Genomic DNA, 23054 nt, shown 5'->3' with positions numbered 1-23054 from the left:
ATAGGATGGAGTCACAAGAGAAAAAGTACTACAGGGATGACTTCTTTCCCAAAAAACGGAAACATAAGAAATTCTATTGATTGCTAACCTTTCATATATCTTCCCCACTTCACCAATCAGACAGCTTCATTGATAACCTATAAACAAACGGAGGAAGCATATTGCATACAGTGGTTTGCTTATTTTGTTCTTTACAATCAAGAATGAAAATAAGCATTTGACATATACAAGATGTGGATAAATGTGTCTTTTGGGGAGGGGGGTTAAAGAAAACATTTTTTGGGGGTCCGTTTTTATTTCTAGCCTCGGAAGCTGCGACCTTTGACCCCTCGCGGGCCAGCTCCCGGCCCCGCTGGCTCCCCCCGCAACAAAGGAGCAGACGGCCGCGGCTCTTTTGTCTGCGTCGGCATGGGGCCGCGCTTAAAAGTCGTCTTGGGTCTGGGGGGGGGGCTCCGACAGACCTCCGTCCCTCCCTTCTTGCCATTAATCCACAACCATCGGATGATCAAACCCGCGATTCTAAAAGTCAAATCATGGTTTGGAGCAAAAAAAAATCTTCGTTTTTCATCGTTCTTTGGACTTTTAGGATCATTGATGACTTTCCATTTTGTCAATAAACTCCTTGTTGAAGGATTACCGAGGATTACATGTGTAGTCGTTTGTAAGATTAGCCGCCGTGTCACAGGCCGGGAAGCCCCCCCACGTCCCCCCTCCCCGAACGTCTCCTTTCTCCGATCGGACTTGACTTCCCAGAGCGTGAGCGGTCGCTTTAAAAAAAAAAAAAAAAAAGAAGAGCAGAAAGGAAGTGTTGCGTGAGGAGCCAGTCCGAGATGAAGGGGCAGCCAGAAGAAAAGGGGGCAATTACTGCTCCTTTCTTATGGAAATGCTAATGAAGTGGGGACGCGGGGTCCCCGGGGCGGGGGGTGGGACAATAGAAGGCCACGGGCAGGTTGAGCGTCCCCGTGTAAAGTGCTTCCTGCCAGGGGAGAACAGGCCGTTTAAGGCCCCGACTTTTACTGACTAACAAGCCATCTCCGGGCCTCCACTACAAAGGAGGAGGGGGGGGCGGCCCGGACCCTCTATCAAAGTCGGGCGTCTGCGGACCACGCGCCGCCTTTTCCCGGGACCGCTCCGGGGTGCGCGCCGTCTCCACGCCGGGGCGACCCGTTATGTCATTTAGCGCAAATCTGGGTTAAAAAAATGATGTTTGGGGCGACTGTTCTCAAACTTTTGGAAGGAAGAAAATAACGTCTCTTGCCTTCAAATACAACGACTGCGCTTTAAAGTGAAATACAACTGAACGGCGGTCACACATTTGAAACGAGTGTGCCTGAACAGAAGGGGGCAGCGTACTTGTGTGGGCAAAATGGAGTGGTTCTAGGGGGGGGGGATGTTTGGGGGGCACGACTATTGTCCTTTAATGAGAGCCTTTGATGTGCCCACACTGTTTGCTGTTTGTACACCTGTGTCGGCATTCACATTGGCCGGGAGGGGGGAGTGTGGGGGGGTGTGGGGATTCACTCGCCATATTACTACAGGTAACACTTTTCAATCAGCTGGCGTGGGAAGGCAGTAAAAGCAGGCCGGCCCCCTTTGTTTACCTCCTCCGCTTTACGGTGCGGTGTGTGTGTGTGTGTGTGTGTGTGTGTGTGTGTGTGGAGCACCCCCCACCCGCAAACATCCCAAATCCTCCCCACTGGCAGACGCCACTTCAAATATGGTGGACCATGACAGGCCGCGTGATGGAGTCACTTTGGGCGATCGGATGAAAAAATGTTGGGCTCGGTGCTATATTTTCAGGCTTTTTGAGCAAAATGTCTGTCGTGGAGAGAAAAGACTAAAACTATAAAATATTTGCCGATTATTTTGAAAAACCGACGGCGGCGCGGTAGAAGCGTGTTAGCACGTCCACTGCAAAGTGGTTTCAATTGAAGTTTGTGCCTCTGTGGCTTTTCTGGGGGTACTCCGGCACCATGGGAACGTTCCAAAGGATGACCTTTGACACTTGGCGCTCGATCCCGCCCCCGCCATCCCCACTGATATAAAAACGGAGCGATGATTAATACGGGCCAATATTTGAAGACGGCTCCGTCGGACCCTCGCGTCACGCGGGCCGGCCCCCAAAGTGTGAGCTCACCTTCAGATGTGTGTGTGTGTGTGTGGGTGCGCGTGCACGCACAGCTGGGGGGCCGCAGCCAGGGGAGGGCTTGACTGTGTTTTCTCACACACTGGTGTCTGCTGACTTCAGCTGCTCATATTGACATCAGGCAATGGCAACGGGGGGAATAACAGCGGGCAAAACACACCTGCAAAAGTAACGGTAAAAAAAGGACAAGTTAGGGATGTTCGCATTTTTTGGGGGTCACCTCATTTTGGGGAACGGACCAAAGGCAGAAAATGAGTTCAAGAGGGAAAAATAGCACATCCTAATGCCCTTTTTCCTCCCCAATTTGACAAAGTTTCCGGCATGAAAGCCGTTTGAAAATGTTAGTGGGAAAAAAATTGAAGTTAAATGTTACAAAATAGCCAATTGAGCTATCCTGATGGGGATTTTCTTGATTTTTAATGTTGTTTTGCCAGGGTCAATAGAACTATATGGTATAGTAATGTATGTCTTCTACATCCATTTCAAATGGCATCGAGTGGTCATGTTTAGACGTAAATAGGCGTTCAATTTGAATGTCAAAATGAGCGATTCTCACCTCAAGAAATACATCAATATTGATGTATTGTATTTGATTTAAGGGAATAAAATGTCAGAATCGGACCAAAACAGTCGTGTAATCATGCAAACACAGTCAATAATAACCATCATTTTCAAACAAAATATGAAATGCCATTTACTCTAATTGTAGGGCGAATTATTATTATTTTTTTTTCAAAAAATGGGGCCTTTTGACCCGCGAGAGACCGAACGAACAAATCGGCTTCCTCGACAGATGACTTGAGTTGTTTGTTTTGACAGTTTTTTTTACGTAGATGTCAGCGAGTGCGTTCGACAACGATCGAAACGGACTCTCCGACGCGCAACCTCGGCAGTGTCAAAACGTGGGGTCGGCTCGTTAGCATGCCAAAGGGTGGCGGGGGGCTAATTACCCAGCCCGCTAATTCTTTTCATCCCTTTCAAAGGGGCCCGCTGATAAGCAGAGGTAAGTTTAGATTTCCTGAACTTGAAGTGGAAACGCAAAAGCGACAGACGAAAGCTCGGGGGGAGCTCAATCCGCATCGTCTTCTCATCTTGTGTGTGTTTTTGTGTGTGTGTGTGTGTGTGTGTGTGTGTGTTTCCCGTCCACTGTTTTTTAGTCCCCTTAGGGTCATCATAAACAATGGCATCAAAACACAAACAAAACAAGAAAAGGATTGCTGTTAAAAATATTTGATGACACATACTTGCATTATTCTACGTTAGCATTATCATTATTATTTATTTCTTCTTTTTTTTTTGCAATCCACGGCAGCCAATGGGTTGAATTGCTTAGAAAATAGGACCCAGGGTCCTAAAAGATAATATGGTCATAATAAACAATGCCATCAAAACACAAACAAAACGAGAAAAGGACAAGACAGAAAATGTCCTTCTCTTGCTGGTAAAATATTTTGTGACATATACTTGCATTATTCTACTTCTTGTATTAAAAAATACCATATTTTGGTCAACGTTAGCATTGGCATTATTTTTTATCTTTTTTTTTTTGCCATCTACGGCAGCCAATGGGTTGAATTCCTTGAAAAATAAGACACAGGGTCCTAAAAGATAATGCTAATAATGACCTCATCATGTGACCAAGCCACTTTGTTTTGTGCGGCGAGTGTTTTTGTACTTGTTGTGCCGTCTTGAGGTTCCTGACTGACTCATCCGCTGGCTCGCTGGCTCGCTCACCTCGTTGGCCGCGTTGATTTATTTGGGCCGACCGAGTCCTGTGGAAAAAATGCACGCTTATGAGTGTCTCTTTGTCAAGTGGCAGGCCTCTGCAATATTTGACACTTAGGTGCCGCTTGGTCGATGCTCGCCCGCTCGCCCGGGCCGCTTGGCCGTCCCCGATTGGCCACCTTTCCAAACTCTCTCGGGCTGTGTGAAAGAGAAAACCTCCGTTTCAACCGCGTCGCCTCCTAGCTACTGGATTTTTTTTTACTCAATGGCGGCCACAGTTCAATTCGTTGGAACCCCAACGGATTGGGCGTCCGTTGCGTCCATGGCAGCCAATGGACAGACAGAAGAAGTAAATGGAAACAGAGTTTTGATTTGATACTTCTCTATTATTTGGGTAATGGTATTTACATTTTTAAAGGTGAGAAACGAGGGACTTTTGCATTGCTTTGAATGGGATGATTATGAAATTGTAAAAAAGCCAAATTGGAGTTTTTTGGCATATAAAGTGAAATAAGTGTGGTTATTTACATTTACAAAACAAACAAATGGCGAAATAAAATATGACTGTATTTTCTGGACTATAAACACTTACATATACACTTTTTTCATAGTTTGTTTGGCTGCGCCTGCAACTTATATCATGGGTTGTCTTTTTTTAAATTTTCACTCCAATCGCCAACAGCTTTTTTTTTTAGCCTATACTAGTTATCCCAAAAAAATGATTAGTATGTTACATCAATGTGCCTATTTTGTATGTTGTTGCCCATTTTACTATGACTTTAACGAATGTATTTTTCTCAGGCAAATGATACTCCAATTTGACTTTTATATACTTTTTCCTTCCATTGTGCATTCTATAGCTCGTGCGACTTATCACCCCAAAAATACGACATACGGTGGATCGCTAGGAGACCAATCCATTCAAAATGGGGAGTTTGTGTTCAAGAGGAGGAGTTGATAACAGTGCAAAAGACTCCAATAACCTGTATGACACCCTTCCAAGTGTTTGGTGGCAGGATGTTGACGAGTCGCCACGGCGACACATGACCGGGCACCCTGACGTATCTGGGCGGCTTCCGGAAAACGTTGGGTCGGCCGGCGACGACGCGTCTTTCCTGTCAAGTCGCCAAAATAAAAAGCCGCAGACAGAGCGGAGGAACGAAAGGGTCAAAAGGGGGGGCCTCTGGGGGGCTTTTAGAAGGGGGGTGGGGGGGATAAAAAGGATACGGGATGCAAAGGTGTGAGGCCTCTCCTTTACTTTACATTTACGGCCTCCGTTGAAGTGCAGGGAGGAAGTGGCGCAGTAAAGGCGAGCGAGCGGCAGGCCGGTCGGTCGGTCGGTCACGCTCCGCTCAATTCCAAGTCCACGCCACTGGAAATCCCCCTAAACAGACAATATATTGACTTTGAATTAATTAATAAAGGGACAGTACACATGAATACATACTCGTAGTACAGTTTAGCTTATGTATGCTGTTTATTTAGCAGTTGGATGGAATATTACGGTGTTAAGCTTGACTCGTGACGAATATTTCCCAAATTGATTTGATTGACGCCCAATGGGATGATGTTATTATAACTATATTTACAAATCAATAGAATGTTAACAAAATGATGATCGTGAATACAAATGGTGGCTTCAACAGTAGTTTTTTAATTCTATCTGAATGAATAATAACTTCAATGGACGCAAGTAAAATCCCATTCAAAATGTATTTTGGTTTTTCTTCATTCTAAACAGCCGCTGAAAATAGTTATTAATATTTCATAATGTTCAAAGTGCTGCTTTAAACATTCTCTGTGACATGTTTGATTAAACTATAACACGTTTAAATGTTTTTATCAGCTTAATCCACTACAGAAAAATCCTAAATTGTGTCATTACTATATTCATGTACAAATTATTTCATGGCAGGGATTCACATTTAATTCAATTTAAAATCTTATTCATAAGTAGATTCTAAATGGCGTCATTATGACTGCAAAATTGCAAATGATTTCATGACATTTCGTTCCAAAAACGCATATTTAATTAAATTTAAAAGCTTTGAGACCATATTAAACAAATGGTTTATCCAAAATGGGGGTAAAAAATAGTAAAATTGCAAAGAAACAAAAAAATAGATTATTGTAGCGTCCTAATTCAACGAAATTCGTAAGCTTTGCCACTTTATGTGCAAAACTACAGCGATGGTTTATTCTAAATGACGTCATTATTACTGAAAAATGCCAATTATTTCACGTCATTTCGTTGCAGAAACTCGCATTGAATTCAACGTAAACGATTTATGACGATAAATACCGAACTAAAGCGATGGTTTATCCTATAAAAAAGTGTCATTATTACTGAAACTCACATTCGACTATTTTCGAAGAGGCCCTTTCAAAAAAATAAAAATAAAAATAACGTCAGTTTTTTTGGGACGCGCTAGCTCGACGTCGCATAATAATATTATTAATATTGCAAATGAGCACGAGTGAGGAAGGATGCGTCCACGTAGGCCCATTATGCAAATCGGGCATCACTAATAGCGCGAGCCCAGTAAAACCAGTAGACCCCCCCTTGGACCCCCCTCCTACTCCCAGCCTTACTTCTCGCCCATGTGGATTTGGGACAACAAAAGATTAGCACTATTTGCAAATATACAACCGAGTTCAAAGGCAAACGCTCTCTCGGGGCTCGCTTCCCCTTTCCTTCCCTTTTGTCTCGCGACAAATATCGCGAGACTTGATAAGACGGACCTCGCGTGTGTCCAATGTACCTTGGGAGGGGTGAAATTGTCAAATAAGATCCCCCCCACCCAAAAAAAGAGAAATCTTTCTCGGCTTTTTGGAGACGACGACAAGCAAAGCAAAAGTGGGCGCGGTTTAAGCCACGCCCCCCGCCCCAGGCAGGCCCCCCGCCAGGCCCCCGGGGCCCCTTAAAATCGTGCTTTCTGCTGAAGGCGAGCGCAAGCACAGTCAGTAAGGCGTCGGTCGGGTGTGCTTAAGTCGAGCGGAAATATGAGCGCGTCTTCTTCGAATTCTTCTTCTTCTTCCTCGACGTCGACGTCGGTTTCGGCGTCGGCGTCCAATTCGGATCAGCGCTTAGAACACCTTCTGAGCGCCGTGGAAAGCGAGTTCCAAAAGGGCAGCGAAAAGGGCGACGCGTCCGAGAGGGATATTAAACTGTCGCTGGACGACGCCGACTTGTGGAACAAGTTCAAGGAGCTCACCAACGAGATGATTGTCACCAAAACCGGGCGGTAAGCTTTGCATTTTTAGCCCTAGTTTTTGACGTCTCTCTCTCTCTCTCTGTTTTTGCTCCTATTTAACGTCAGTGATCGAAATCGCGTTGCGTCGGCTTTACTTAAAACTTACCTACCGGTGGGTCGGTCTGCTTCCGTCCTTAGGCGCATGTTCCCGGTGCTGAGGGCCAGCGTGAGCGGTCTGGATCCCAACGCCATGTACTCGGTTCTTCTGGACTTCGTGGCGGCCGACAACAACCGCTGGAAGTACGTCAACGGCGAGTGGGTGCCGGGCGGAAAACCCGAACCGCAGAGTCCCAGCTGCGTCTACATCCACCCGGATTCGCCCAACTTCGGGGCGCATTGGATGAAGGCGCCCGTGTCCTTCAGCAAAGTCAAGTTGTCCAATAAACTCAACGGGGGAGGCCAGGTGAGCGGGAGCAGCAGCAGCAGCAGCCGCGCGATTTGGACGTCTATGGACGTCCATGGCGAGCCAATGTAATGTAATGCGGCTCACCTCGATCTGGGCAGATCATGCTCAACTCGTTGCACAAATACGAGCCCAGGATCCACATCGTCAAAGTGGGCGGCATCCAGAAGATGATCAGCAGCCAGTCTTTCCCAGAAACCCAGTTCATCGCCGTCACTGCGTATCAGAACGAGGAGGTTTGTTAGTTATTCACTTGGTTAGGTAATTAGTTGCTACTAAAACGTCCTTAACAATTCTATCTGACAGATTACAGCCCTGAAGATAAAACACAACCCCTTCGCCAAGGCCTTCTTAGACGCCAAAGAAAGGTAGGATGGATGATCGATCACATTTGACTTGGTCGCTCGGAAAAAATATTTGCTTTGCATTCTATATTCCTCCGCTAGATGACAGTATTTTACAGAAAGTTCACTCAACCAGGCTGCAATTTCCAGTGTTAAAGTGAAAAAACCCCAAAACATTTTAACTACGTGAAGCACCCAAACTTTTTCTTCTACTTCCAGGAGTGACCACAAGGACATGCCCGACCACAGCGTAGACAGCCAGCAATCCAGCTACTCCCAACGTGAGTACTCGGACCCCTTTAGTCCACATCATCGAGTCAAGCATGGCTGCAAATGAGACGTCTTCTCCGTCTTCTCCGTCCGACAGTGGGAGGTTGGTTCCTGCCAGGCCAGAACCCCATCTGCCCCAGCAGCAGCCCGCCACAGTTCAGCGGGACGGCGGGCCACTCGTCCGGATCCTACTGCGAGCGCTATTCTGGTCTGAGGAGCCACCGGGCCAGCCCTTACCCCGGCCACTACCCCCACCGGGCCTCGGGCACCAGTAAGACCTCCGGGTGTCCCGTTTTGGATGGCATGACATCACTTTCTTCTTCTTCCTCTTCATCTTCTTCTTCTCTCGCCCAGACAACTACATGGACAACAGTTCGGGCGCCCTGACGCCCAGCCACGACGGCTGGTCCGCCCTCCAGATCCCCAATTCCACGGGAATGGGCACCCTGTCCCACAGCACCAACTCCACATCCAACTCCAGGTGAGACTCCGCCTCCGCCACGCAGGAACAACGGGGCCCGATGACACCTGGCGTTTTTTTTCCCTTTTTCTTCAGTCAGTACCCCAGCTTGTGGTCGGTGGCGGGCACCACCCTCACCCCGTCGGGCTCGGCGTCAGGCGGGCTGACCTCGCAGTTCCTGAGGGGATCTTCCTACACGGGGCTGACGTCCTCGCTGCCCGTCTCCTCGCCGTCCTCCATGTACGATCCGGGACTGGGCGAGGTGGGGGTGGGCGACGCGCAGTTCGAGAGCTCCATCGCCCGACTCACGGCTTCCTGGGCGCCCGTGGCGCAGAGCTACTGAGCGGGGGAGGGGAGAAGGCCGCTGTTTTTTTGGGTTTATTTTTCTTTTCTTTCTTCTTCTTTGTGTATATCTTTGTACATAGATTAAATTAACTCGCCGTGATGTCCATTGTGCCTGCCTGTTGGGATTTAAGTGCCTTTTTCGTGGGTGAGGTGGCAGCGTGAGGGGGCCGAATGGCGACGTCTCCCAATTGCCTGCGCTTGTACATAATATTTGTATTTGAACTCGCTGTGAGTTGTTATTTATGTCCTTTAATAATAAATTAAAAACCGTTTGCTCCAAAATGGATTTGTCATTTGAAGTCCAGGTCATAAATAACTCATTTGGTGACATCCACGGAAATAAAGGTACAAACCATCTGAGGCGGTTTGGGGGCGTTGTTTTGTCAGTTTTCGACAGCAATGGACGTCCAATCTGCTCTAAATGGGAGGTGGGAATCGGTTAGGTTAGTTTATTGACGTCAATGACAGTTAACAGTTTCAAAATGTCAATATATTGGAATGGTTTTAAAAAGTTCCCACTTTTAAAATATTTTTTATAAGTGGTGTACTTTGACTGAATGCCCATTTGAAGATACTTTTTTTTAAAGTATAGGATTTTGTACTCTGGTTGAAAATAGGTGACAGTCATTCATGTACTTGATGACAAATGAATACTCTTGCTATTTGGCAAAGGTTGAAAAACGACATTTGCTAAGATATGAGAGTCCATTAGCTCCCAGAAAAGTTCAAATTGAAATAGTACACAACAGGATTTATTGACAGGCAGTTTTTTTAGATATTCATTCAAAACGGTCTATTAAAAATTAAGTGTATGCTGTAAAAAAAAAATCACTATATGCTGGGTAGATTTACATATTTTTGGGAAGTGGTCGATATACGGAAAACATTTTTGTTGCAATTAGAAAAGCGCTGAAATGCTCACTTGAGTTTAAGTCATTGTATCTATTGGTAAGAGTATTTCTACCCAATATTTACATTGACAATGAAGACTTGTTGACTTCTCAACAAAGAGGTTTTGCTCAACTTGATAAAAAAAATAAAGTGGAAAAACAATGTTTGATTCCATCAACACTATGGGTTTTGTCAATAGTATTAAACAATCGCAAAATATCCCTATAAGACGCACCTATATCTGTCCTAAAAATACAAGCGGCAAAATCCAAATCCGCCCAGCGTGACTGACATGTGAGCGATCCGCCGCATACCCGCGGGGGCCAAAATGGGGGACGGACGGGCAGCGGTGATGGAGCGGTCCTCACCCAGGTGCAAATGAAGGTCGGGAGGGAGGTCACGGGGCCACGGGCAAACAGTAGCTAGCAATGTGACTCGGGGCTGCATGCTCGCACGACACATCTCTTAACTGTTTACAAATAGTACCCAATACTGTTACAATCATTTGTTTCTAAAGACAAGTACTATTGGTTTGGTTAATACCATGGGATGAAAAACACTTGTGGCCAAATCCAAACACTCCCAAAATAACTCTATCGGGCATCTAATAACTGCTCATCAACAAAAAAACAGAAGTACTGTCCCTTAAACGCTGTCATGCATGATTTATGACTATTTTTAAAACCATTAGCTAGGTATAAATCCCTGTCACACATCATCTACAGTTGTGCAATGTTTGCTATTATCCTGATCACAGTAATCCCTCGAATATCGCGGCTTCAACTTTCGCAGTTTTACTACATCGCGGATTTTTTTCTGGGGGATTTTTTTATTTTTATTTTTTGTAAGTTCATAAAAATGTGAAAATCCACGCTGAAACTCGCAAGCAGAAGCCACTCCCCTGTCCTCTTAACCGCGATAATCGAGGGTTTACTGTATAGCCTATTCTGACACTTTAGACTGAAAGTCGCCCTCCAAAATATACACCCGACACCAATTCTACCATATATATATGCTGAACGAGTTTTTTTTTTAATGTCCTATATCAGGGCTGGGCAAAACGGTCCTCGAGGGCCGCTGTGGGTGCAACGGGGGTTGTGCTGAAACAAGCAGCACCTGAATGCAATCCAGTGATTGCACTGGTAACATACCAGTTTGGTGAAAAGGTGTCCTACATATGGCTTGGAATGAAAACCTGCAACTACCGCGGCCCACGGTGGAATAGTTTACCCAGTCCTGTCCTATCCTATATCCTCCATGTTGGAAATCCCTAGCCACAGCGGCAATGTTGGAGACCCCCACCCCTCCAGCGGTGGGAAGGAAAGTTGGGGGCAGAGAGGAGGCCCAGTCTACTCAGCTGAGAGCAATGTCTCACCCAGGTAGCAGAATTTGTTCATTAACGAACACACACAGACATCAGAAGGACGGGCCAGAAGAGGTTCTGCAAACACACCTCCCCAAATCGACCCCCGCCATTGCTCGGCCAATTCCAGACTCGGCGCCTTGTTTTTTTTTTTTGCAAGCGCACCCTCGTAAATCTGAGCCGTGGCACTGTCGTCATGACCAAAAGGGGCAAAGCGGGCCGCCTTCCTTCACTTTTACATTTTTCTGTAATTTTTTCTTCTTCTTCATAACCCTAGAAAAGTGGCACGGTGGACGAGTGGATTGGACATCCGTCTCAAGGGTTTGCGCATTCTCCACCGTGCTCGCTGGGGTTTCCTCCCAGATGCCAAAACCTAGCACGCTAGGCTAACGGAACACTGCGAATGAGTGCGCGCAGTTGGCCGGGATAAGCTCCGGCACCCCCGAATGATAGTGCCACTGTTCTACTGACCTTGGTCAAAAAGGCGATACTTGATCTCTGAAAAAAAAAATCATGCAACGGGAGCAAACAGTTAATTGAGTCCATCTTTTTTCTCCCCGAACATGTGTCTATGTTGGGCCTCCACACGTGGGTGTCAGGCACACTCTGTCAAAAGCGTATATTTGAAAGGTCTACACAGTGGCCAGGCAAAGTTGCAATTGGCAATTAGGTAAGAGCAACACGGGCCCTCATTTTTTCCGAAGGGACAAAAGGCCTCCATTCAAGTGTTTACAACGGCGGCCTGAGTAAAGAACAACAGCAAACATCCTCCCCGCAAAGTCGGGACGAGTGCTTTCAAACGTCAACGGACAAAATGAAGCTAAGTGAAAGTTAAGCTCTCGGTAAGTGTGTTGATTTTGCTATTAACCGTCTCCGCCGTCAATAGTTCAAAAGTGACCGCTGGACAAATTTCAAGCCGTACGGAGCAAGTGACATTAAAAAAAAAAAGCTTCAACTACCACTTATACATGTACGTATATTCTATATTATTCTGGATTTTCCCCTTTTAGAATGATAAATACAAATGTGAACGTGAGCAAAAGGATCGAAGTCAAGGGTGTCAAACTCGGGTTGGTTCGCGGGCCACATTTACGTCAAGTTGATTTCATGCGGGCCGGACCATTTTAGATATAATATTTAGATATATTTTTTTATAAATGGATTAAAAGAACTGGATTATAAAGCCCTGAATATTCAGTTTTATAGATCTAAAACCATGTTTATTTTAGCTTTTTTTAAATTTTTTAATATTTTTAGATTTTACAAAATATTTTTAGATTTTACAAAATGATTTTTGAACTAAAAACACAGAAAAAATGGATTAAAACATGACAATTATTGATTTAAAAGGGGGAAATTTAATATATATCTATACTCTTCATTTTAATTTGATCCTAAAACAGAAAGTCGGCACTCATGATTTACTTTCCCGGGCCACACAAAATGATGCGGCGGGCCAGATTTGGCCCCCGGGCCGCCACTTTGACACATGTGATCTAAGTCAAGGGTGGCGAACACGTGGCTCTCGAGCCGTGTGCGGCTGCCGGCCAAAAGGAATGACATTTATCACATTTTCCATATTCTGTGGCTATTTGCCTATTTTCTCTTAAAACAGTCAAATTCATCAGGACCCATTAAAAAAATTACATTTAAAAAATAAATTTGACAGATTGGATTATTTTTTATGCTGCTTCTGACATCAAGTGTGGCTCTTTGACTCTCACATTTTAGCATTTTTACTCTTTGTGTCTAACTTGTTCACCACCCTTGATCTAAATCGCAGCAATATTTTCATTTGCCAGAAAAATATCTTTAAATAAAGGAGATTTTTTGCAAAGATTTAGCGACTGCCGCAGCGCCTAATGTAAATGAGGCGGGCGCGTTTGGGATGGCGGCGCGCAATTCCACGCACGAGGGAGACTGGCTAAGGTAACGCGCGTCGGGCGCTTGGAGCAAAGTGCCGCGGAGGCGAGAGGAACATTTTAGCGGCGCCGCACGATAGCGTGCGCAAGAGTGAGAAACAAGACTTTTAACTCGTTGGGAGAAACACACCGAGATGGGAACCGCGTGTCCACGGTGGCGTTCACGTGAGAAAGGAGGGAAGCGTGCTCTTGTTTGTGTGCGATATATTAGGGAGGGAAAAGAAGGAAGGAAGAATTACCAATTCTACACTAACCAAAATAATGCTTTTTTTTTTTTAATCATTTAAGTTTATGAGATTTAATTCTAACTCCGCTCTAGCTCATTGCATATCTTCAAATTGGGAACAGTTTGCTGAAACTACTTTTATTTACTTCCTCTTGTGTCATATTTGCCCATTTAGCGGTCACAAAAACTTTGTTTTAAATGCTTAATTCATGCAGATGTTTTTCAAGTTAAATCGTTTTTTACCGTGACCAATTTTGCCTTCCCGAAAACCCCTCAAAAAACAGTTAATTCAAGTTTAGGTGAAAACGGTTCTCGTCTGTGGCTTCTAAATTAAGACGACACCAGAGGAAATAAATAGCAGAGCCCATTGCTTTGATTTATTAAAAAAAAAAACATTTAACACCTAGCAGACAAGAGATGAGAGTTACTACATGATACCTGGATGTGAATGAAAAGATGGGCGAGCTGGGCAGGCATCACAGTGGACAACACACACTTACACACATACAGACATGCGTGTACACACGTCCGATCTCAGCTGAATTTAGTTTTGGAGAAGTCCATCTCTGGGTGCTGAGACATGAACCTGCAAGGAAAAGTGGCAGTTAGGATCTCCCCCTTGTGGACGATTGGCGAAGGGCAAGCTGACTTTTTAAGGATGTCCTGCTTCTTCTGTTCTTCCGACGTGGGCAGGCCCATGGACTTTTGCCGTTGGTCGTACATCATCTTCTCCACCATGCCACGCGTTTCTCCGTCCAGGTCGGACAGCTGCCCGATGGGAAAAGGCAGGTTTATATTAGTTATAATCCATTACAAGTGGGCGCAACGGCAGCGGACAGACGTTCGTTTGTGGATTGGACGTCTACTGAAGGATCAAAGTAATTTTTGAAACACTATGGCTGTTTATTGAAGGAAAATAAACAGCATTTGATTACTGTAGTATTACATTATTTTTCGAAAGTTGTTTGTATTACCTCTAAACAATGACTATTTGTTTTAACATTGTTAATTCACTCAAATGTGTTTCTACTCGGTAGGCTGTTGAATCTAATACATTTAAGAAAAGCAGGAATGGCGACCTCAAGCGGACAGAGTGAGCAATGGCACCTCGTATGCAGGTTATTGTGTTTAATCGATAGGCCGACTTTAATTGTGTAAACATTAAATTCTGGCATAGCAATCATCTGAAAAAACGTTTTTATTTTTTTTTAAATATAGCAATTCCAAAAAGAGAGGGCGATGTTGGCAGCGAATTGAGCCTAAGGACACCAGCGTAGACGTCAAATATAGATGTTTAAAAATACGACTAACAGGAGGAATATCTACTTTATCCCCTGCGTAACAACACGTGTAGGATAATTTGCCAAAATAAAGTCACCTTAGAGTTCTCTGGGCAGATCTTCTTGGTGTTTATTTCCGGATCCGTGTCCACAATGCGGCTCCACCATTCCATTTTGTTAATCTGCAATTGAAAATAAAAGAAGGTCGGCCATCTTGCAAGCTCCGTCGCAACTGAGCGCGTGCGATCTCACCTTCTCCAAGTGGACGACCGCCACCTTGCCGTCGTCCAGCAGCCAGGAGCTTTCCTCCACCTTGACCTCGTTGAAGAGCTGGCCCTCCACCACGGGCGGCTGTCCCTTCAGGCCCACCTTGATGGAGCGCCGCTGGATGTCCACCACCACGTCTCGGCCTTTGACGCGGAAGTTGACGTCGAAGGGCACGGTCAGCTGCGGGCGGGGAACAGAACACCGGCTCGGATCTGCGCTCGGACCTCGGCGCGTTTTCGCACGGGGTACTCACGTCCACTTCGGACAGCGTCTGAGTCCATTTGTAGGCGGGCAGGTCGGCGCCGTTTCCCATGTTGGGCTTGAGTTTGCCTTTGTCCTTCTCGTCCTCTTCTTCCGTATCGGACTGCGCGAGTAAAGACGGAGATCAGCGCGATCCAAAGGACTGCTGGGAATCAAACCCAGTGCAATGCTCACCTCCTTTTCTTTGTCTCCTTCATTTGAATTGTTCACCGCTTCCTTCTTGGTCTCCTCGTCATTTTTCTTCTGGGGACGCAAGCGGAAATAATCGAGGGCAAAGAAGAATGGAGGACGTCGTCGTCATTACCTTTTCCAGTTCCGTCTGGAGTTTCTCGGCTTCCTCGTCCGTGAGCTCCTGAATCCTGGGCGGGTCTTGGTCCTTCTTCTTGCGTTCTTCCTCCTCGGCTAGCTGGGCCGCCCGTTTGGCTTTCTCCTTCTTATCTTTGTCTTGCTTCTTCTGCTTTTCTCGGTGGGCGTCCTTGGCAAGCTTGTTTTGGTTTGCGAAAGCTTCGTTGACAATCTGGGGAAAATGACGTGATTAGTGAGGAAAGCCTGCAAATAAAGAGTTTCAAGAAGCTCATTTGGAGATTTTTGTTCTCACCTTTTCAGCAGCACCCGAGTCGCCGCCGGTAAAAAAATCAGTCTTGCGCCGCAGGAAACTGAAAAATGTATTTATTAACTGGAAAGAGAAGAACACATTTTTTTTGGAATTGAGCTTTAAGGACAAAATGCACGTCCCAGCACTTTCCGTTAGCCCTGTAGTAGTTGACATTTTTTTACATAGGCAACAAAATGGCTGACTATTCTTCCATTTTAAAGGCGTTCTGAGCATCGCGACAGGTACACCAACTTATTTCTCATTGTCAAGCACATTCCTAAGACATATTAAAAGAAGGGTGTCACATGTGGTGTATTTTCAGACATGCGTTGCCGCCTAGCTACCGGCTAACCGGGTTAGCATAACCGTTAGCGAGAATCACTAAGCGTCGTCTTCGATACCTCGTGTACTCCGCCCTCATGCTGCTGCGCCATAATAAGCAGCATTCCGTCATACTTCTCCTCTTCGTCGGCCATTATTGTTCAATTTGGAATGATGGTTTAAACGCGAAAAGTTAAAAGACTCAATGCCCAAGAAGAGGCAAGTACGGGAGGCCTGCGGTGTGTTGCGCCACTCACTTCCTGGATACAAGTCCCGCCTTTTTAGGAAGCAGGCCAATCGGCGGGATGGATTTTCAAATGACAGCTGAGATCACCAATGAAATGATGGTCAAGCGCGGGTGACGTCTTAACGGTCTAGATTTTTCTAAAGAAATCGACTTTTATTTTCTTTTTTTTCGTCTGGTACAAAAATACAACAGGGTGCCTGACTCGATTTACTTTGTAAACAAATTAAGATTTTTAAAAAACGCACACACATCAATTGAAATAACATTTAGTCTGATCAGCATATTTACATGCATTGCCAAAGCTACATGTACATAGCAAGGCCCCCCCAAAAAACATTATAAAAAGCCATTGGATGTTTGCTTCATTTCCACTTGTTAGAATTATCACTACAAACCAGGCAACTCCTTTCACTGCAATAAAAATGCTTAAAGAATGCGAGAGCCACGAGACGTGAAAACATAAATTAAATCGTTGAAAATTACAGCTTTTGCAGCGTTCATTTGTGCTCACCACCACAAGACCTACGTCAATTATGGACACCCTCCTGCGTATGTATTCATGTTCTGATGGCGGCGCGAATGAGCGGGACGCCCGACGACTCCGTCTCCGTGTTGGAGGGCGAGTAACTCGTTGATGTGGAGTTAGATGGGCAACCTGGGGGAAAAAAACAGGTTGCTAAGGGTTACCACAAGGTGAGTGCTGAGCTAAGTCAACAAAAATGGTGTTCCCAGTAAAATAGGTTCTGAAAATAGGATAACTATAGATTCAATAAAAAGGGGAAAAGACACAAATAAGAAATAAAAGGCGGATCTTACCTCCGTTGTTCCTCCACATGTCACGGGCACACTTGTCAGAAGAAGTTAATTCTGATATTTGGATGTTTGGATTGGATTTGTAGTCACCTTGGAATGAAAGCATCGCAAAAGGGGCAAACAAAACAATGATTAACTGGTAAGGCAGGAAAGTCCTTCTAAAGTTCAGATCATTTTTATTTACGCGTTCGGCGTTGAAGCCATTTCAATTGAACGCTGAGCAAGAATAAGGGAGGGATTCTCTTACCTTTCCACATCCAAATAAATTGGACATGTGGCATTGTCAATGGCACTGAAAAATGCTCCAATCAGTTTAGGCATATTGCTTTCTTTTAAATTTGTACATTTCAATAAAAAATTACTTAAATTTGTTTTTTCCATTCATGCAGTAACAAAAGTTGTATTTTTTTGGTGCAATTTTGAGTTGGAAATTCGACTACTGTGACCCACGGTCACGGAACTAAGCGAAGTCAAGAGGAACCTACTGTTGTTGCTGCACACCAAAGAGTCGCTCTCCCTCATGGTCTCGTTGCCGCTGTCTGAAAGCGTGGTCTCCGGGCGCGAGGGCGGTGTCGGCCTGTTCTTCTTCTTGCTCCGACGCGTGCTGATGCGGAGGATGCCTCGCACCAGCCTACTCTCGGCCTCCCGCTCGTCCATCCGATGCTCCTCGGCCAGCGAGTTGATGAGCAGGTGGATTTGACGGCTCTTCCGGAGGAACAGCGAGTCCGTGGTGCAGCGCGCCAACTCTTGGATCTGGTATTCCGTGTAGAGCTCCAGCAGCTTCTTGGCGATCAGAGAGTCCACGTTCTCCTCGTCTTCGTCCTCCCAGTCGTCCAAGCGGATGACCTCTCGCGGCCGCGTGGGACGACTTACGAACGCGGCCGAGTCGGCCTCGATGTAATCTCTCGGGCTGTCCACTTTGACCCCGGCCAATCGGACGTCGCCCAGCCAGTCCGTATCGTCTTCCTCGTCTTCCTCCGCGTCCTCGGGGCCCAGGCCGCCCTTTTCCGGCTCCTCCCCTGGGTGCTCCGGCTCTTTGGGCCCCAGGCACGGCGCCCGCAGGCACACTCTGTACAGGCCGCACGTCAGGACGCTGCAGACGAACGTCTTCGGAGAAGCGCACGGATTGCAGCTCGGGGCGGCGGCGGCGACGGCGGGACGCTCGGCCGAGGGAGGGAGGAAGGAATCGCGCTCCCCGGCGTTCGAGGTCCTCCCGGGGATTCCCGGCTCGGGCGGGTCGACGCTGCGTTCTTCCAAGGACCGAGACCCCCCGGCTGAAGACATGTCTTGCAGGCTTCCGGCCCTGGGAACAAATACAGTGGAAAAAAAAGAAAGGTTAAAGTCCAAATTAAAGACAGAATGCAAATGTCCTGATCATATTTTACATAGCCAAGTGTAAAATGAAACCTAAGTATTTTTTGATAATTAGATATAACTCGTTTAGGCACCCATTTAGCAATTTGGCTCCTCCCACGAGGGCGGGACATCCAATCAGTCTAGTCAAAATGGACTGACGTCTAGTGCAGTCAATGGCACTGATGGATGAACAGTTTATCCACTTTAAATGAATGACGTCTGTCGATGTCAATGGCAAGCAATGAGTTAAATACTATGAAAAAAACTTTTTTTCTGGGATCTTTGTAACATATATCATGAAAATAATATATCATTGTAATTGAGACCAGACATTATGGGTAAAGTACAGTTTGTTCAGAACAAATAGTTTTACGAGTGGCTACACCTATTCAAAGAAGTTTACTATAGTAAAGAAAAACACACATTCGACAGCATTCTTGAAAGTATTGTTTTTTTTAAGTGTCATTTTCATGGCGTCGACGTCACCCTTTTTCCTCCATTAGAGCACTGACGAGTATCTTAGTAAACACGACTTACAATTCACGGTTCGCCCACGTAGCCACTCGTAATCGATCGCTTCACTTTTCCTCTTTCATTGAACATTTCTTCTTAATAGTTTTCGAGACGAGAAACTTTGCTTTGTCGTCTTTTGGGAGGCTACTTTATCGAAAGTGCACCTGAGTGTCGCAGTGGGAGGGAGCAAAGCAGGTAATACGGTAGAACTTCCGCTATAACATTTAAATAAAATTTAGATAGTCTCCCAATAAGCCGCATGCAAGCTTTAAAGAAGCGCAACTTTAAATATTTAAGTATTTTCCTTTTTTAATTTAACGAAATACACAATCGACCATAAACACGATTTCAACGAATTCTCTTTTAATTTGGTAACACCCAAGTCGTAAACACGTTGGATACCATTACCAACTTGATAAAGCTAAACCGGAAATAGCAATTCATTTTTAACAGATGTTATGCTAAATTCAGGACCGTTAGGAGTATATATTATTTTAAAATATAGCATTTTAGAATTTTGTAATATATTCCTAAAGGATGGCCTTTACCACCCTATCCAAAATGTAAAACGACTTTATTTCGAAATCAGAAAGGCGGAAAAACTTTTTTTTTTAAATGACGAAGACCCAGCATCCATGCATTGAAGATAAAAACAGTTTAAATTACGGAAGCTAAAGAGGTGAGAATTATCTTCCTTTCACGTTAGCACGTAATAAATAATTAACAATAGTAATAATAATGGTACGTGAGCGGTTAAATGGCTAGCAAGCGATGGATGCTTAGAAATAAACCTCATCAAAGGACGCCAAATTCGTATGGGAACAAAATATGCCAATATAAGTGGGCCATGGGACAATATATTTCCTGGGATAACATTTTGGTATTCTACGTAGTGGGTCATTCATAGTGCCTCGCGTGTGCGTGACCATTCATCCCAAACGCGATGACGTCACAATTGCGTTAAAAGTGGCGGTGCCAGTCCGGTCATGAAGAAAGGCGACCGCCAGCAAAGCGAGCCAAAGAGATCTGGCGCCCCCACGCCCATCTCACCCCTAGCCCAAGCTCAAGCCGAGACCCGGGACCGAGACCGAGACCGAGACTGGGACCGGCACGGCGGCGAGTCCCCGACAAGACCCAAGAAAAGATGGGAGATCTTCCCGGGGAAAAATCGCTTCTTCTGCGATGGACGCCTGATGACGGCCCCGCAAAGTGGAATGCTGCCCCTCACCCTGGGCCTCATCTTGGTCACCAGCGGCTTATTCTTCATATTCGAGTGAGTCCATGTCCAGATCCATCCATAATATCCGCCCATCCGATATACTAACCCTCTCCGTGGTGTTGAAGCTGCCCTTTTCTGGTGGAAAACCTGACCGGCTGCATCCCGGCCATCGGAGCAATCCTCTTGAGCTTCGTGGTCTTCACGCTCTTTCAGACCACCTTCTCGGACCCCGGCATCCTTCCCCGGGCCACGCCGGACGAGGCCGTCGACGTGGAGAAGCAGATCGGTAAACGTCCGCTCGGGCGCTGCGCCAACGGCGAAGAATTGGCGCCGGCTGACCCCTTCCCGTTCCAGACAACGCTAGCAGCGCTAGCTGCCGCTCCGCGCCGCGGACCAAGGAGGTCCTCATCAACCAGCAGGTGGTCAAACTCAAGTACTGCTTCACCTGCAAGATGTTCCGGCCGCCGCGCACCTCGCACTGCGCCCTTTGCGACAACTGTGTGGGTAAGGCGGCCATTTTAAAGTCCCCAATCGGTCACGTGATGCTACGGCAAGCATTCCCCCCCCCCCAGAGCGATTTGACCACCACTGCCCCTGGGTGGGCAACTGCGTGGGCAAGCGGAACTATCGTTTCTTCTACGCCTTCATCACGTCTCTGTCCTTCCTGACGGCGTTCATCTTTTGTAGCGTGGCCACGCACCTGGTGCTGAGTAAGGAAGCCGCCGTTTTGCCACATCTGGCCCTCGTTTTTGTCATCTTTACGTTCCAATTTCTTCTTTCAGGGACCGGCGATGGGAAAAGCCTGCTTTCTGCCGTCCAAGAAAGCCCCGGGAGATATCCTTTGCTCTCGGAGAGGAAGGTTTGGGATGTGGTTGGGCGCCGTTCCGTTTCCTTGACCGGACTTTGCACCGCCGTGGAGCTGTGCGTTTGTTTCTTCTCGGTCTGGTGCATCTTGGGACTCTCGGGCTTTCATACGTACCTTCTGGCGTCCAACCTGACCACCAATGAAGATGTGAGTGAGTGACGCCGTGTTATTGTGCTGTTGTAGTCCATGAAGTCTTTTTTTAGGCCTTCAAAAAGATGCAAAAGACTGTTATTCTTCATTTGAAATGACCAATATGGCACTAAAACGACATCATTGATAATAAAAAAAAACAACATGCTTATGATTCGGAACTCAAAATCAATTTAAGCCAGTTATGCCCTCATTTTCCCGTCAATGCAATGATTTGGATGGGAGCGTCGCCCTTACCGGGCGGCCATGTTGGTAGGGTCTTGAATTGAATTTTCAAATTTCAGATTAAAGGTACGTCCTTTTTTCAAATTTCAGATTAAAGGTACGTGGTCAGGGAAGAGCGGCGCAGACGTGACCAACCCGTACAGTCACAGAAACATTTTTGTCAACTGTGCGTCCATCCTCTGCGAACCCATGCCGCCCAGGTAACCAGCGTCAAATTCATTCCCAAGAACACGTCGCTGACGTTCTTCCCCCGCCACAGTTTGGTCAACGGACGAGCCCCCGTGCGCGCCGAGCCCAGTCTAACCGCCAAAAGTGGGACGAACGCGGTAGGTTAGCCGTCGGGGATGGTACACGGTCGATTGGTCGCCGGTCTTTTGGTCGCCCGGAAGGTGAGTGATAATTACCATTTAAATTGTTGCTCAAATTCCCTAAATACAAACTGCAAATTACTATTTAGTCATACTTAATGCCCTAGTAATTATTAGGCTAAAGAAAAGCTCCAAATTTCCCGAACTTTTATTGTTTTTTGTTGGAGAACTTGTTAAGACCCTGACTGACGTAGCTTCTTAAAGGGACAACGCATGTACATACAAACTCTTATACACTCACATGTCGGCTCAGTGAAACTGCTCATGGCCATTGTTGGCTTTTATTGATGCATAGACCGTGTTGTTTTACCTTGTTTTGTTGCCGGTCTTTTGGTCGCCCGTTGTCGTGGTTGGGGCAACCAAAAGACCGCGACCAAAAGACCGGCGACCAATCGACCGCACACAGTCGGGGATCCGCTTTCGAGAACTGACACGCTTTCTTCCCGCAGCCAAAAAGCCGAGCGAAAAGCCTGCCGTCCGCACCGAGCGGCGAAGGCCGGCCACCACCGCCCCCACTGGCGCCGCCATCGTCGGCACGCAGATCGTCGGCAAAATCCGACCCGGCGGTGGACGTCCCCCCGACCCGCGGAAGCCGCGGCAGCAGCGGATTGCTCCCCCCCGATACGGCTCGCGTGCGCCCCGCAAAGACGAACAGCGGTAAAAGCAGGACGCGGTCACCCGCGCCGGCCCCCGACGTCCACACGTCACGCCGCGGCCGAACGGAAGAGCCTTAGGGGAACTTTTTGAGAGCGATTTTTAAAATTGTAACCTCGCTAAAGGATTTTTTTTGGGTTCCCAAATGGATTTTCACGTTTTCTATCGCTTTTCAAATGATGCACAAAAAAACTGGAGTCTTGTTTTGTACTCAAATTGAGTTTGCACTTCTACATTTAGGGTGGTCGATATTTAAAGCCAACAAAGACCACTTTTTATACCCAATTTGCACTTTAGCAACAGTTGGTTTATCCATTTTATTGTAAAGTGCAACGCAATAGGTACGCATGATGATAAACATTGCACACCTGGAATGTCTTTATATAGAGAAGCATGTCTGTATTTGTATGAAAATGCCAAGCATATTAAATTATTTCAAAGAAAAGGTGACATTGGAATTTTTTGTGTGGCCACCACAGTTTTAGCTATGAGCAAAAATATGAAAATCAACAACTGTCATGCAAAGGCGGAAACTTTAATACAAAAGTATGCCCAATAAAACCAAATCAGG

General features: G+C 46.2%; 3 protein-coding genes and 2 long non-coding RNA genes across 11 annotated transcripts; 2 read left to right on the top strand and 3 right to left on the bottom strand.

Moving 5' to 3' along the window:
* Positions 1-1477: 1477 nt before the first annotated feature.
* LOC144067071 (uncharacterized) lies at positions 1478-5185 on the bottom strand. The gene is made up of 3 exons (XR_013297828.1): positions 4855-5185; positions 3822-3918; positions 1478-2306 (listed from the first exon to the last, which is right to left on the bottom strand). It is a non-coding gene; the product is annotated as an uncharacterized LOC144067071 (long non-coding RNA).
* LOC144067073 (uncharacterized) lies at positions 5181-9397 on the bottom strand. The gene is made up of 4 exons (XR_013297829.1): positions 9301-9397; positions 7616-7744; positions 7232-7482; positions 5181-5255 (listed from the first exon to the last, which is right to left on the bottom strand). It is a non-coding gene; the product is annotated as an uncharacterized LOC144067073 (long non-coding RNA).
* Positions 6838-9229, top strand: tbxta (T-box transcription factor Ta). The gene is made up of 8 exons (XM_077590552.1): positions 6838-7116; positions 7264-7528; positions 7630-7764; positions 7835-7896; positions 8092-8153; positions 8240-8413; positions 8497-8623; positions 8699-9229. Exons 1-8 carry the CDS (start codon positions 6875-6877, stop codon positions 8943-8945), a joined length of 1314 nt encoding a protein of 437 aa, XP_077446678.1. The 5' UTR covers positions 6838-6874; the 3' UTR covers positions 8946-9229.
* Positions 9398-13700: 4303 nt separating the features above from the next.
* nudc (nudC nuclear distribution protein) lies at positions 13701-19702 on the bottom strand. Of its 3 annotated transcripts, none has more exons than XM_077590954.1 (9): positions 16154-16347; positions 15756-15833; positions 15462-15674; positions 15332-15397; positions 15150-15260; positions 14882-15076; positions 14728-14811; positions 13999-14117; positions 13701-13935 (listed from the first exon to the last, which is right to left on the bottom strand). In XM_077590954.1, the coding sequence occupies exons 1-9, from the start codon at positions 16226-16228 to the stop codon at positions 13884-13886; spliced, it is 993 nt and encodes a 330-aa protein (XP_077447080.1). In that variant the 5' UTR covers positions 16229-16347; the 3' UTR covers positions 13701-13883. The 3 variants fall into 3 exon arrangements, 2 of the variants coding, with proteins under 2 accessions (XP_077447080.1, XP_077447079.1); XM_077590953.1 differs by having other exon boundaries at positions 15332-15400; positions 16154-16342; XR_013297915.1 differs by lacking the exons at positions 13701-13935; positions 13999-14117; positions 14728-14811; ... (2 more) ...; positions 15332-15397; positions 16154-16347 and adding exons at positions 16832-16975; positions 17137-17223; positions 17619-18436; positions 19027-19702 and having other exon boundaries at positions 15604-15674.
* On the top strand, positions 19009-22922 carry LOC144067321 (palmitoyltransferase ZDHHC18-B-like). Of its 5 annotated transcripts, XM_077590950.1 has the most exons (9): positions 19015-20275; positions 20347-20507; positions 20576-20725; positions 20794-20931; positions 21004-21055; positions 21131-21233; positions 21552-21661; positions 21721-21787; positions 22279-22922. In XM_077590950.1, exons 1-9 carry the CDS (start codon positions 19989-19991, stop codon positions 22561-22563), a joined length of 1353 nt encoding a protein of 450 aa, XP_077447076.1. In that variant the 5' UTR covers positions 19015-19988; the 3' UTR covers positions 22564-22922. The 5 variants fall into 5 exon arrangements, 4 of the variants coding, with proteins under 4 accessions (XP_077447073.1, XP_077447075.1, XP_077447074.1 ...); XM_077590949.1 differs by having other exon boundaries at positions 19013-20275; positions 20794-21055; XM_077590948.1 differs by having other exon boundaries at positions 19014-20275; positions 21004-21233.
* Positions 22923-23054: the final 132 nt, after the last annotated feature.

Source organism: Stigmatopora argus, chromosome 21, assembly GCF_051989625.1.
Source record: "Stigmatopora argus isolate UIUO_Sarg chromosome 21, RoL_Sarg_1.0, whole genome shotgun sequence".
NCBI lineage: Eukaryota > Metazoa > Chordata > Actinopteri > Syngnathiformes > Syngnathidae > Stigmatopora > Stigmatopora argus.
Note: the sequence above shows the minus strand (reverse complement) of the source record. Positions and strands in the feature narration are given on the sequence as shown.